At 47.3% G+C, this 14,690-nt stretch overlaps 1 protein-coding gene across 6 annotated transcripts in view; it reads left to right on the forward strand.

The window, feature by feature from the left end:
- The window catches only part of Axin2 (axin 2), a 32,956-nt gene extending 30,889 nt beyond the window's left edge, over window positions 1–2,067 (forward strand). For 4 of the 6 annotated variants that reach the window (XM_006532058.2, XM_006532060.2, XM_006532059.4 and 1 more), the window contains exon 11: window positions 553–1,995. In XM_006532058.2, coding sequence (XP_006532121.1) covers window positions 553–679 — 127 coding nt within the window. In that variant the 3' untranslated portion in view covers window positions 680–1,995. Of the gene's footprint in view, window positions 1–552 lie in introns of all 6 variants that reach the window. The other 2 variants (NM_015732.4, XM_006532057.3) reach the window with 1 other exon arrangement.
- The last annotated feature ends 12,623 nt before the right edge of the window (window positions 2,068–14,690 follow it).

The raw sequence follows: 14,690 nt of genomic DNA on the forward strand, positions 1-14,690 counted from the left end.
AGGTAGGGGGGAGGGTGCAGGGATCCAGGGACAGAAAGGGAGGGAGGGTTCCATGCCTGCTCCACACAGGGGGGCCCTGGAGCTGGCTCCGCCCTGCCTGCCCCCTGTTGGGTTGGGAGAGAGACTTAGCACTTGGAGTGAGTGGTCTCTGGGCTAACCAGGCCAGAGCCAGTCAGCCTTCCACTTCTACAGGCTGCGCAGAGTCCCAGGTCCCTGAAGGATTCCCCCTGCCCTGCCTTGCCATCAGAAATGAAGCCTGGGCCCTTGGTCTTCCTGGTCCCCTCCCTCAGAAAGAGGGGGAAAGAGTGTGCTGGCGGGCAGGCGGCTGGCAACAATTCTGACTAGAGGAAAGCACTGGCTGGAGAGAGAGAGAGAGAGAGAGAGAGAGAGCGTGCACGCACCAGCCAGCCTGACCTCCCCACCCCACCCTGAGTGCATCTGCCTGGTCCATCTGGAGTGGAACATGGTTTGAGGGACTTCGGGAAGCACAGGTGCCCAGCTTGGTTCTCCATTGGCGAGATGTCTCAACGAGCTTTCCTGTCTTCTCTTAAGGTATTATTTCAAGAAGGCGAGTGACGAATTTGCCTGCGGAGCAGTTTTTGAGGAGATCTGGGACGACGAGACAGTGCTCCCCATGTACGAAGGCAGGATCCTGGGCAAAGTGGAGAGGATCGACTGAGCCTTGGCCTCCTCGGCGTGCAACCTGGGCAAGCACCTCGGCGTGCACCATGGAGCCGAAGCCCAGAGACCCTGTCTCAGGCCTACGCAACAGCCACGAAATATTCTGAAGGAAAATGAAACCAATTAAGAAGACAAAGCCTAGGGAGGGACTGGCGCCTGGGCCTTCAGGAGGGCGGGGGTAGTTGATCTTCAGTCTCCAGGAGCCTGGGTACCGAGATGAGAAAAGCCTGAACTATTTATTCAAAACATGACCACTCTGGGCTATAGAAGATGCTGAGTGTGTTTGAGAGACTGACATACATAATAGATGACTTCCTAGGGTTCTGAAATTCATAGACTAAGAGAAAACTGTGTATAGCTTGCCCGAACAGGAGTCCTTACTGATATTTATTGAACAGTCGATTCCCCTACCCGCCCTCCCTACCCCCAGCCCCCAGTTTATGCTGCTTTAAACCTGGAAGTGGGAGTGAGAAGTTTGGATTGCTGTCCACGCTTAGGAGCCAAGCCGGGAATGCATTAATCATTTCTTCGTTAACAGAGGAATCTGCTCTGCATGGCATTTCTCCAAGTGAAGACAGGCTTCTTTTTTTTTTTTTTAAATGGTGCCCGCCCCACCCATCGACACATGCAGAAATGGGTCACCCCCACCCCACCCCACCCCCCGCCATGCTGCTCTGCTTGTCACAGACGTCCTGTGGGTTGGTTGTGACAGCATCTTCACCACTTTGGGGACCATCCAGAGTGGGGGAGTGGGGGAGACTTCACCCTGGAGCCAAAGGCTACACCGTACGTGTAGTCCCAGAGCCCGTCACAGCCCTTGTGGTTCAAGCTTCTTCTGCCTCTTTAGGAAGTGAGGGTTTCTTGTTCTCCTTTAAAAATCAGTCTCTAGACTACGGCCATCAGGAATCTACCCTCGCCCACCTGACCCTGCGAGGACACGGGCACCCAGCAGCACCTCTCCTCTGTTACCTTCCCCTTGGCGATCGCTCGGGTTTGTGTTAAGTTAATCTGTATGTCCTGTCTGCCAGCGTTCCCTGTACTATAGGCCTGTGTATAGTGTAGGGCAGAGCGTTGACCCACTGGCTAGTGCTTGACTTGGGAATCAGGACAGTACCTGTACAGGCACGGGGACCCGCTCCGTCCGTGCGCCGCCCTATATTGAGGGCTCCAGCTCTCCCTTGGTTTTTGAAAGGGGTTTATGTATAAATATATTTTATGCCTTTTTATTACAAGTCTTGTTACTCAATGACTTTTGTCATGGCAGTTTGTTCTACTTTAGACTGTAAATTATGCATTATAAAGAGTTCATTTAAAGAAAACTACTTGGTACAATAATTATTGTAATTAAGAGATGTAGCCTTTATTAAAATTTTATATTTTTCAAAATGTCAGCCTCATCTTTGGATCCCGCAGGGTGGGAGTGGGACCAGGGGAACCCATTTTGTACATGAATGTCTGGGCATGGCTTTCCCTTGCTTAAGCTTGGCTCTGAGGGGTCTGGCCTGCATCGAGGCACGGTAAAGTTACACAGGTCCTGGCTGAGGTCATCTTCCCATGGGGCAACTGTGTTGGAGACTTTGCCTCGATCCCTGCACATTTGACAGCGTGGTCCTCTCAGTTTTGGGTGAAAAGCCCCTGGAAGTAGGCTTGTAGTCAAGGGATGTCCATCCCAGGCCATCTACCCTCTCCGTCCTGGGCTCTGATGACCTCAGATCATCTAGGTTCTGGGCAGGTCAAGTGTTGACAACACATCTTAGGTCCTCGGCAGGAGGGAGACAAGAAGAGCAGCTTGCCATTTGGTGGAAGGTGTATGTTACACACGAGCTGGCCTCTGCTAAGTCGTGTGTTCCCCACATGCACAGCTCAGAAAGCCAGGCTGAGAGGCATTGGACAGAGTCCACTTGAAGTCCTACAAGGTGAACTTTTAAGAGGTCTAATGATGGGCTGGGGTGTAACTCGCTGGTAAAGCTCTCTTAGGCACGAATAGGCCCTGGGTTCCATGCTCAGCACCAGATGGGTCTCCTGTTGCTTTTTCATCCCATTAGATTTAGCAGTGGGTCACATTGGACTTTGGTCTTTCTTGACAATTCCCATTGGGACGAATGGATGAAGATGGATGCTTGCTGTGCAGGTGTAGATTGGACAGGTGTGATGCGCCCAGTGGAGGGGTAAGGACCCTTCTGCATCTTTCTAAGGAGGTGAGGGAGGCACTGTATTCCAGAGTCAGGGAAATCCACTGTGCTTGGTAGGCATGGAGATTTATGGGTGATTATTTCTCTTCATCTTCAAGCCTTTGGTTCAGCCATTGAAGAGAAGGAGGCAGGAAGAGCTTAAGACCCAGGTTTGAGTCCCAACACCACTGCCTTTTAGGTGAGTACCTCACCTGGCTCCCACTGCATGCAAGGAAGGTAGCTGAGGTACTTGGTTGGCCAGTCAGGTTTCTTCCTCTTTGTGCTTAAGTTTTATTTATTGTGGTAAGAACATTAACATTACACAGAACATTACATTTCCAGGTACACAAGGTTACTAAGCGTATTAGTGACAGTATCGTCCAATCAGAACTTCTGTGTGTGTTACTTACTAAACTTGGAGCTCTATTGGCAACCAGAAAGTCCCAGCAATCCTCCTGCCTCCATCCCTCACAGTGTTAGGGTTACAGACACGTGTGCACATACTTGGCTTTCTACCTGGTTGCTGAGATCTGAGTTCAAGTTTTCATGTTCTGCAGCAAGAGCTTTGACCCACTGAGCCATCCCCCAGTCCTGGAATTCTTCACCCTGCATGGTTAAGGCTTTGTGATTACTGGATGCCAATCATCTTCCCTCCTCTGACCACAACTACCGTGTTACTCTGACTATTCTTCATTTCATGTATGTGAGGATGCATGTGCACCACAGGCATGCCTAGGGTCCAGAGGTCAGAAGAGGGCATCAAATCTCCTGGGATTGGAGTTGTGAACCACTATGTAGATGCTGGGTAGCAATCCCAGGTCCTTAGCCACTGAGCCGCTGTCTCTCCAGCTTCTCTATGACGATTACAAACACTTCTAAGTGGAGTTACAGAAACCGTATTTATCTCGTGACTAAAATGCTTGGCATGTGGTCCCTGGGACTTCCCCATGTCACACTGACATCTCATTTTCCACTGCTGAGCAGTGTTCCATAGTATACACATACCACATTTTCTCTATTTTGTCGTGCAACAGTGGGCATTTAGGCTAATCCCACATCCTGGCTCTTGTAATCAGTGCAGTAAACACTGGTGTGCAGATAACTTACTGAGATCTCAATTTTAATGCCTTTTGATAAATCTCTAGAGGTAAATATTACTTTATTTTTGTCTTGTTTTCCAAAGTTGTTCCACAATTTATTTTTCTGTAAAAAGTATACTGAACTTCCAAATTCCCCGTGTACTCACCAATGGTTGCCCTTTTTATTTTATGTGTGTGTGTGTGTGCACGCGCACATGTCTATATGTATGTGTGTGTGATATACATGTATGTGTGTCATGTACCGTAATGAGTGAGGGACAGAGTGTATGTGTGTGTGTGTGTGTGTGTGTGTGTGTGTGTGTGTGTGTGTGTGTGTGTGTGATATGTACCACAATGAGGGAGAGGTCAACTTTTGGAAGTCAAGCCTCCTCTTCCAGCTGTTATGAGGAGGCAGGGTCTCCCTTGTCGCTTCTATGAGGCCCACTCCAGGCTGACTGGCCTTCAAGCTTCCAGATAACTCTTTTGTGGCCACCTCCCATCTCTCCTTAGGAGAGTTGCTACTACAGAGACAGTGCACTGTGCCCAGCCTTGTCACCTTGTTTGTTTATTGAGAGAGAGCCTCACTGTATAGCCTCGGCTGTCCTGGAATTCACCATGTAGACCAGGCTGGCTTCGAACTCACAGAGGTCCACCTGCATCTGTCTCCCCAGTGCTGAGATTCACCATATGTGCCATTGCACCTGGTACACCCAGCTTTTTAATGCAAGTTCTGGGGACCAAACCCAGGTCATCGTGCTTACCCACTGAGCGTCTCACTAGCTCTCTGTTTTCTTAGCAGCCACTCAACAGGCACAAGAAAAGATCCTCATTTGCATTTCCCTGAAGGTTGGTGGTATCAATCCTATACCTATTGACTGCTTTTACATATTTGGAGAAATCTCTTTAAGTCTTTAGAACAATTTTATTTTAAAATTTATATACATATGTGTGTGTGTGTTTTGCCTGCATGTATGTATGTGTATCATGTATGTATCTTTGCTGGTGGAAGAAGGCATTGCGTGCCCTGGAATTACTTACACACAGCTATGAACCACCATGTCCTATGGGAGCTTCAGGGAGTGGGCTTCCAGGTCAGTTCTAGCTGGACTCCTCTAAGGCTTATGTTCAGAGTGTGTGATATCTTCAGCAATGGTTACATCTTCACATTATGGGAGGCAGCCAAGGGCAATGGCAATAGCCTGTATTGGTTTTGGACCATCCCACCCCAACCAACTACTCAAAGGGAGGCTTACCATGACTGCCATGGGAGGGTCTGGTTCTCTGTGGCTCTTGTGGGAAGTTTCATCACTCCATGGTGCAACTCTACTCATTCTGTGCATGTGAGTATTTATAAACACATGCATTGTTAAGAGTAAGCATATAAAAGGGTGTTTCCTTATAGCTTCCATGAACATCCATAATGTTATCTCTCCCCAAAATTCCATCAGAAAACTTCTAGAAATAACCAAATTTTTAGCTACGTTGCAAGAGACAAAACTTTGAAACAAACAAACAAGCATTTCTGAGTACCGATGACAAGCAGGCTGCGGAAGAGGTCATGGGAACACTCCCATTCACAATAGCCTAGTATATATCATATATAATAAATATTATTCTATTATAAATATACTATTACATATAAATTATATAATATTAGATTATATTAATCACATTTATGTTATTTATTACATGATAATTATATTATTAATTATATAAGATATTATAAGATTATTATTATATCTTATATAATATAAATATTATATATGTATATATATATATATATATATATATATATATATATATATATATATATACATATGAATAAACCTAACTGAGAAGGCAAAAGAGCTCTACAATGAAAATTTAAATCTTTGAAGAAAGAGACTGAGGAGAGTTGTAACTGGAAAGACCTCCCACTAATTGGTAAAACTAATAGTGTAGAAATGACCATTCTACCAAAGGCAATTTACAGACTTAATGCAGTCCCAAATCAAAATCCTTATGACATTCTTCACAGAAGTAGAAAAAGCATCCTAAAGTCCATATGGAAGTGCAAAAGATCTCAGACAGTCAAAACAACTCTGAGCAAAAAGCACATTCCCAGAGAGATTACCACACCAGATTTTAAGCTATATCCCTGAGCTACACTAACTAAAACAGCATGGTGCTGGTACAAAAACAGACATATCGATCAATGGGAGGAAACAGAGGCATCATGAATGCATGATATTACAGCTCTCAGATCGTTGACAATGATACCAAACCACACAATGGAGGACAGACAGCGAGCGCCCTCAACAATTGGTGCAGGGAAAACTGGGTGTAGACGTGTAGAAGGATAAAATTAGACCCAGATCTATCATCTTGCACAAAACCCTATCTTCAAAGGCCTCATTCTGAAATCGGAAACAAGGAGAGTACTAGAAGAAACATCCGCAGCATGCCCACGTGCTTCAGGCAGAAGGTGACTTTCTGAACAGGACTCCATTTATTTAGGAATTCAGGCTAACAGTTGACAGACAGGTTGCACAAAACTAAATAGCTTTTGTACAGCCCAGAATGCAATCAGTTGAATGAAGAGGAAGCCCACAGAATGGGAGAGAATTTTTTCCATCTGATAGAAGCTTAATATCCAGAATAAGCAAAGACCTAAACTAACTAAATAAATAAGATCAAGGAAAAGAAGGGACTCAACTTGAAGAATGGGCTACAGATCTGAACAGAGAAGTCCCAAAGAAGCAGCAAACATGGCTGAGTACCACCGTAATCGTGCCCAAGTCCTTAGCGATTAGGGAAAGGCAGATCGGAAGAACTGAGTTTTTAATCTTCCCAGACAAGAGCTGGAAGGGTGGAAGAGCAGTGGATATATCTCTCACTGGTGGGGCTGCAAACCTGTGTGGCCAGTTTGAAACTCAGTGTGGAGAAGGCTTGAAAAGTTAAAGCAGACCTGCCCGCCCTGTGACTCAGCTATACCATTCCTTGTCATATGTCCAAAGGACAGGACAGCCTGCTCAACGCACACTGGCTTAGCCACACCCATTGATGCTCCATTCATAATAACTAGAAAATGGAAACCACCTAAATGTCCCTTAACCCATGAATGAATAGTACAGATGTGGTGTATAGACCCTATAGAATGCAGAGACAGAACATAGAAAACTTTGCAGATGAACGGATACAACTAGAAAGGATTGTACTGAGTGAGCTGGCCCAGACACTAAAAGACGAACTCCACAAGTCCTCTTGTTTGTAGACCCTGGTTCTGAACCATTACCTATAATTTTATGACCTGTAGTAACCATGAAAGCTAGGAAAAAAAGAAAGGGACCATGATGGGCAGAGAGAAGGGGCGGGGCTGTGTGTATGTGTGTGTGTGTGTGTGTGTGTGTGTGTGTGTAGAATTGCCAAACTGAAGGTCTTTTGAGGACTTTGGCCATATCCTGCCAGGCTGTCTGAGGTGGTGACTTTTTGAATCTCCTGTCTTGCACAAAGTCGACCCTTGACCTGGATTATGCCGTTGGTTAGAGTCTCCAGCCTGATATTCAGGGCTTTGCAGTCTGGGCCAAGCTCCTCTCTGTGGTCATAGACTGACATTGACTTTCTATCCAAGGACCCTCTCATACCCTTAAGATGTTGTCAGTCAAGAATGACTTTAAGGCACCTCATCTACTGGGCAGGTGCTCCGCAGGTGTCCAGTGCTCCCTCTGTGCTTGTACAGGCGAATAGGAGCACCTTCTAGTTGAGAATTGTCAGTCTATGTCACCAGCCCAGAAAAACCCAAGTCAGAAATGTGAAGCAATTTTCACTGATTGTGGACATGTCCACACCCTTAAAAAGTGAACCACAAAAGGAAAAAAAATTGTATAATCAGGAGGAGGCTGAGGCAGGAAGATCAACACACTCAAGGCTGGCTTGGGTTATATAGTAAGACCTCGTCAGAAAAAGAGGGATGGGGGAGGGGAAAGGAGAAGCAGAAGCAGAGGGAGGGAGGGAAAGACTGAGGGAGGGAAGAAAAACTAAGTTGAACCAAAGTCAAGGTATAAACAGGATCATGTTCTCAGAAATGTGCGGAGGGAAGACCTTCTGGGAGGACCCTCTGCTTCTTCCAGCTTCTCTCAGCTCCTTGGTCTGTAGTAATGACACTTACCCTCACATGACCTCTCCGTGTTTCTTCACATCTTGTCATCTTCCCTCTGGACATTCTGTCTCTGTGTCCAGCTTCCCTCGTATTGAAATATTTACTTTATGTGTGAGTGTGTACGGGCAGGAGCCCTCGGAGGTGAAAGACAGAGTCAGGCGCTCTTAGAGCTGAGGTTCCAGGTGTTGGTGAGCCTCCATGTGAGCACTGGAAACTGAACCTAGGTCCTCTGTAAGAGCAGCCAGTGCTCTTAGCTGCTGTGCCATCTCTCCATCCCACACAAGTCTTAAAATCTCCTGTAAGAGCCAGGCGTGGTAGCACATGCCTTTAATCCCAGCACTCGGGAGGCAGAGGCAGGCAGAGTTCTAGGCCAGCCTGATCTACAAAGTAGTTCCAGGACAGCCAGGACTATACAGAGAAACCCTGTCTCGAAAAACTAAAAAACAAACAAACAAACAACAAAAAACAAAAAAAATCTGTAAGAACACAAGCCATTGAACTACAGCCTGTATCCATCCTGATGGTCCATCTAGACTCTATAAAGACTCTACTTTCAAATAAGGTGGATTTCTTAGGAGGGAGTTAAATCTCATTGTATCTTTTTGGTACACAGTTCCGCAGTGGTGAGAAGCCACCTTGTTGTCTGTCCCCTTGTTATCTTGTTCGGGGGGGGGGGGGGGACTATCTATCTATCTATCTATCTATCTATCTATCTATCTATATCTACACACACACACACACACACACACACACACACACACACACATGTATTTTTTTTTCAGCATGATCCCGAATACTGAATACCAGTTATTGACAATAGCACTCATCTGGCTGAGGCAGAAGGATTGCTGTGAGTTCAGAGTCAGTATGGGATACTTAGTCAATTCTGGGATACCCATGCCTTGCACACAGCATCACTCCTAGGAGAAAGACTCCCTCCTACCCATCCTTCCTGTCTGTCCATCTTCCTCACTTCTCAATACCCATCAGAGCCCATGAAAAATAGCTTTCTTGGGCATCTCCATCCTGAGCAGATTTCCTTTCCAGCCAGGCAAGGTCAAATTGGAAAATGGTAGACTTGGACTCTTCCATTTGGTGTCCATGAGGGCCGAACATGATAGAAATAAGGGGCATGACTGTCCCTCCACAAACCATCTCTGTGACCAGGACAGACAATTCTGGAACAGTTCCCTTGAAGAAGCACAGAATCCCGTATTTCTGTCTCTGAGGATGTCTAGGGAGAGCATTTGAAGTGGAAGGTCTCCGTCGTCACCTAGAACTTTCCTCGCCCAGGGTTACGTCTTCTAAGGCTAAGCTGTCTCTTCCTTAAGGGATTCTGAGTATGGTCCAGGCCTGGAAGTATGAACCCATCCTGTCTTACTGAGGGAAGGGATCCACTGCCTGACACCCCCAAGTTGCCTTTGTGTCAGGAGAAAGGGGATTCTATTGGAATCTTTGTCTGTCAATAGAGTCTCAAGTCTCTGCTCCCTCCAGTCAGGCAATGGGTGTGTGGTGCTGTTTCTACCAATGTCAAATCTTTTGTGGAAGCCCCTCGTGGAAATGTCTTGTGAATCCTTGCTGAGCACTTGGCCAACCGTAGACAGTGAGAAGCAATTAGTCTTCCTGTCAACTTGGTTTGTCAACATGAAAGGTTGGGTGGGGGTTGGGGGTGGACGATGCTGGCATAGCCTCCAGATGACACCCATTTCTTGGCACGGCTGAGATGGCCACAAGGCCTTTGTTGTTCATTCATCCAGCCTGAAAATGCCCCGGAGGTGAGGGAAGGGGAGGGGGCTGGGCTGGGGGAGAGCCCCAGCTGCTGTCCATCTGAGCCCCCGCTTCTGAGCCCTGGCCAGACCCAGTGGGATGCAAAGCTGTAGCTTCCAGACCCAGCCTCTGCCTCACCCAACCTTCCTGTAGCAGCAGGGCTGTATCAGCCACCTGCTTCCAGCCAGCCCAGAGGCAATTGTCTGAACTGAGGGACAGCAGGTCATGTGTCCTCCCCCAAACACCCCTAAAAGTGAGACAGCAAAATAAATGGACAACCAGGTTGTATTAGAATGTTTTTTTTTTTTTTAGTGTGTTTTTACACGGGTCATTTGGGGATTTTGATCTGGTAGTTTTATTTTTCTTTGACTCCCCCAAATAAGTGGTCATGGTAGAGAACTTGAAAAGCACACAGAATTAATTTCTTTAAAGGCCAAAAAAAAAAAATGATCTTATTACTCAAAGACATCAAATGGTGACACCATTCACATCTCTTCCCCGTGTGTGGCTTAATCGATGGCTCAGAACAGTCATCTAAGATGCTTACCAGTTTCCAAGACGACTCTGTCTCATGCAGAGTCTGCTTAGAATAGGTGGGCATTGTGGGATTCCCATCAACAGTGACTCCAGAGCTGGGACAAAGCACTGAGCCTCGTGCAACTTGTTAAGTTCCCAACCCTCTTTTTGGCCATCTCTGGGCATAGTCTCTATCGTAGTCCTGCCTGGATTCCTCCCTCCTCTCAGAGGCAGAAAGCAGACTCAGGCCACAGTGAGCTCTAGGTTCCGTAGAGGCTGTGTACCAACCCCTGGGAGGGGAGGGAATTGGCTTGGTGTCCTGTCTGCCTTGCCCAGCCCACTCTAGGTGGGATGCCCCACCCCCTTTTGGCTCATCCACAACTTTCCTGATGTTCTAGTTCCCTTTGTGTTGCTGTGACAAACACCACGGCCAGAAGCAATTTGGGGAGGAAAGGGTCCATCCTTGAGGGAAGTCAGGGCAGGAGCTCAAGGAGAAATGTAAGGTAAAATCCGAGGAGGAATAGTGTTTGCTGGCTCAGTCCTAGGCTTATTCTCCACCAGCTTACTTAAGCATCCCTGGACCACCTGCCCAGAGAATAATGTCTCTCCTCCTTAACATAGGTTGGGCCCTCCCGTTCAAGACAATCCCCCATAGATGTGCCCACTGGCCAATCTGATTTCTTCCCAGATGACTCTAGGCTGTGTCAGCGTTGACACTTAATACTAGTGCTCTGCTAAGCCACGCCTCCGCTGTGTAGTATAAGACTGGACAAGGTCTCGTTCTCAGTTTATATCCACCCCATCACCAGCAGCAGGGCAGTCTTCCCAGTCCTCCTCTTCTGAGAGACTCTACGCGTGACACCACAGTCGCACGGTGTTTTAGAACGCCAACATGCATGTTCTCATTTTGGGAAAAGAGCACCCGTGTTATTATTCAGGGAACACGTCTCAGCTACAAAGATGTGCACATGATCAGTTAGTGTAGTCCATCGTTTTTGTTTGCCGTGATTGGCTCATGGATGGACACGTGACTAGAAGCTGGTCCAATGAGACTCAGACCTGGGACTTTTGTAGGAATTCCAAGAATGAAGTCGCATAATTTTATTCTATTTATTCATCTATGCGAGTGGAGGTAGGTGGGTGCGTGTGAGCATTTCTGTGGGTGGCTGTGCCCTGTGGAGACCGGAAGACAATCTATAGAACTATTTTCCCTCATTCTGCAACGTGAGTCTCAGGGATCAGATTTAAGACCTGAGGCTTGGCAGCAAATGTCTTTACACTTGAGCTAGCTCCCTGCTCTTCTTGTTTGAGACAGAGTTTTACTCTGTAGCCCAGGCTGGCCTCAAATTCCTTATGTATCCTCCTTATGTGGAGAGGCGACTTAAGAGGGGACACCGGCCATTTTGAAAAGCGGTAAAGGGTTAGACACCTCAAGCTTGGGTCACAGAGGGTACCCCAATGCTCATCACTCAGAGGTGGATAACAAAAGCCTAGGATGGATCGGAGATTTTATTTAAAGAATCCAGGGAGTCATGGGTCCTGAATGAGTGGGCAAAGCTATATGTCTGGAGCCTGTTGGAGACTCCAAGGCGTGTGCCTGCCTGATTCCCCGGAGAAAGGGTCTTTAGAGACTTGAAGCATTCTGGGAATGATCAGGAGAAGACACCCTGGACAAAGTTAAGAGAACAGAAAAGACTGAGGTTATTATTCCTGGGCTCTCTGTCATGGAAATGTTCCTCACCGTTGTTCTTGTTTGTTTGTTTTTCGAGACAGGGTTTCTCTGTATAGTCCTGGCTGTCCTGGAACTCACTTTGTAGACCAGGCTGGCCTCGAACTCAGAAATCCGCCTGCCTCTGCCTCCCGATTGCTGGGATTAAAGGCATGTGCCACCACTGCCCGGCTCTCACCGTTGTTCTTGAGATGCTGGGTCCTGGAGGCCTACAAGGCTTGGCAGAGGGAGAGATGAGAAACCCGTGGCTGCCAGCTGCCTCTTCAGTCTTCCCCTCTACCCAACTCCTGGTTCTTTCTCTTCCTTCCCTACATTTCTGCCCTCCCCCTCCCTCTCCCCCCTTTCCTCCTACTTTCCCTATTTTCTTTCCTCTTCATCTCTCTGGCCACTCCCTTCCGGTCTCTGCTGCCTTCTCTCCATTTCCCCTCCCCTCCCCCACCCTTCCTCCAGCCATTCTTCCTATCTTTTCCTCTTTCCGTTCTCCCACTCCTCCCCCATTCCTTCCTCCATTTTTCTTTCTACCCTTGTCTTCTGCCTTGCTAGGGGTGGATGCATAGGGAGACCATGTAGCCCTGGCCTCTGCCCTCTAGTTTGTTTTGGCCAAGAGGTGACTGGGCCACACAACCCCCTTCACCTCAGGGCCCCAGAAAGAACATCATGGTGGAGCCTCCACCGCTGCCCAAGGAAAGAAGGGAACTCAAGGCACATGCATCAGAACTCCAGTGCGGGTCCAGCTGACTTTCCTGTTATTATTTTTCTCCCTTGGGGGCCACAAGCAAAGACTTCTGGGCTTGGAGCCTTGCTTCCCACTCCCCTGGCGACCCGCACTCCCGTCCAACCTGGAGTGATTAATTACCAAGGAAAAGAATGATTTTTTTTTTTCCCTGAGAATCCATTTAATTATTTGATTGCACAGTAACCAGAGAGTGTGAGAGGCCTGTAGCCAGAAGGGACTTCAAAGCAATACCTTGATGTTGCTGAGTGGGGCATTAATGGGTTCTGAAGGCAGGAGGCTGCTAAAAAGCCGGGAAGTATTCAAAGCCTAGTATCCTGCCAGCAATCGCGAAAAATGCATAAACACAGGAATGCTGTGCGGAGAGGGAAGGAGAGTTCAAAGGGACTGCGAGAGTTTTCATGTAAAGTTTAGAGTTTAAGGCGTGACTGTTGGCTACGGAGACTCAGCGTTTGAACTCTTGTTTATTAAAAACAGTTTCCCAGCCATTCAGCGGCTTCCCAGAGACAGCGAGCAGAGCAGAGCCTTTCAGCGGGGAAGGTTTAAAGGCAGCATTGATTTCTACCTGGGGTTTGCCCCTCCTGTTCTTTTGTGTCTTCTTCTTCTTTCTTTCTTTCTTTTTTTTTTTTTTTTTTCCTTTTTCTTTTTGGATAAAGTTTTTAGAAATCCCACTAGCAGAGGGAGGCAGCAGAGGAAGAGAGAGAGGGAGAGTGAGGGAGAGAGAGAAAGAGAGAGAGAGAGAGAGAGAGAGAGAGAGATCTGACCATCTTTTCTGGGGTGCTCAGGCTATGCTAATGGAGATCCCCCCTAATGGAGATCTCCCCCCCCCCCTTCCATAGGAGTTCTAGGGGCCCAGAGGTTCTTTGAAGGGCTAGAGCCTGGCGTCTGGATCCCAACCTTGCTCAGGCTGGCCCAGTGGGGCTGCTGGCTGTGGGCCTCTGGAGCTGTCTGTTCTTCCTTGCTTCCTAGGGTTTTAGGAGAAGGCCTGTTATTTATTTATTATTTTTTTTTGTGGGTTCAGAATGTCTTGTTCACCTACCCAGGTGTACTTTCTAAGTTCAAGGTCATGGGGCAGCCGTTTGTGGTGATCCAGCTCTCTCTCTCTCTCTCTCTCTCTCTGTGCACATTCTCCCTGTTTCCCAGGCTAGCTTTGAACTACTCTCTAGCCCAGGCTGGAATCCTCTTGTGCTAAGAACAAGCACTAGTTCCCAGGAACTAGGACTAGAGTCACACAGCATCACACTCAAGTCAACACTGTCTTGATGAGGAAAAAAAAAAAAAAAAAAAAAAAAAAAAAGAAAGAAAGAAAGAAAGAAAGAAAAAGGAAAGGAAAAATAAAAGGGAAAAAAAATCACATTTTATGCCTTGGTCCCTTAATAATAAAGTCAGAGAATATGCTGCAATAAGCCACACTGGGAAGTTGAACCTTGCTGGGGCTGCCAGAGACTCCATGTGTCAGACAGAAGCTGTGCCGGGCTGACCTTACACTAGGCCCTTCCCTCTTTCCTTTGAGAACATGGCTGGGATCAAATCCACTCCTAATGGATTCCACTGACAACAAAGAACAGGTTTGTATGTCTGGGCCACAGTGTTGGTTCTCTGGAGTCACAGGAGTTCAAGGTTATCCTTAGCTACATTGCAAGTTCGGGCCAGCATGGACTACGAGACCTTGTCGGGGAGGAGAGGGTGGTGGGATATGCAAAAAGAGGGCTGGAGAGATGGCTCAGCAGTTAAGAGCACTGGCTGCTCTTTTCAAAGACCCAGGTTCAGTTCCCAGCACCCACGTGGCAGCTCACAACTCTCTGTGACTCCAGGGAATGCAACACTGTCACCCAGACATACAAACCTATTCTTTGTCTTCAATGGAATCCAGTGG

Source organism: Mus musculus, chromosome 11 (genome assembly GCF_000001635.26).
Source record: "Mus musculus strain C57BL/6J chromosome 11, GRCm38.p6 C57BL/6J".
NCBI lineage: Eukaryota > Metazoa > Chordata > Mammalia > Rodentia > Muridae > Mus > Mus musculus.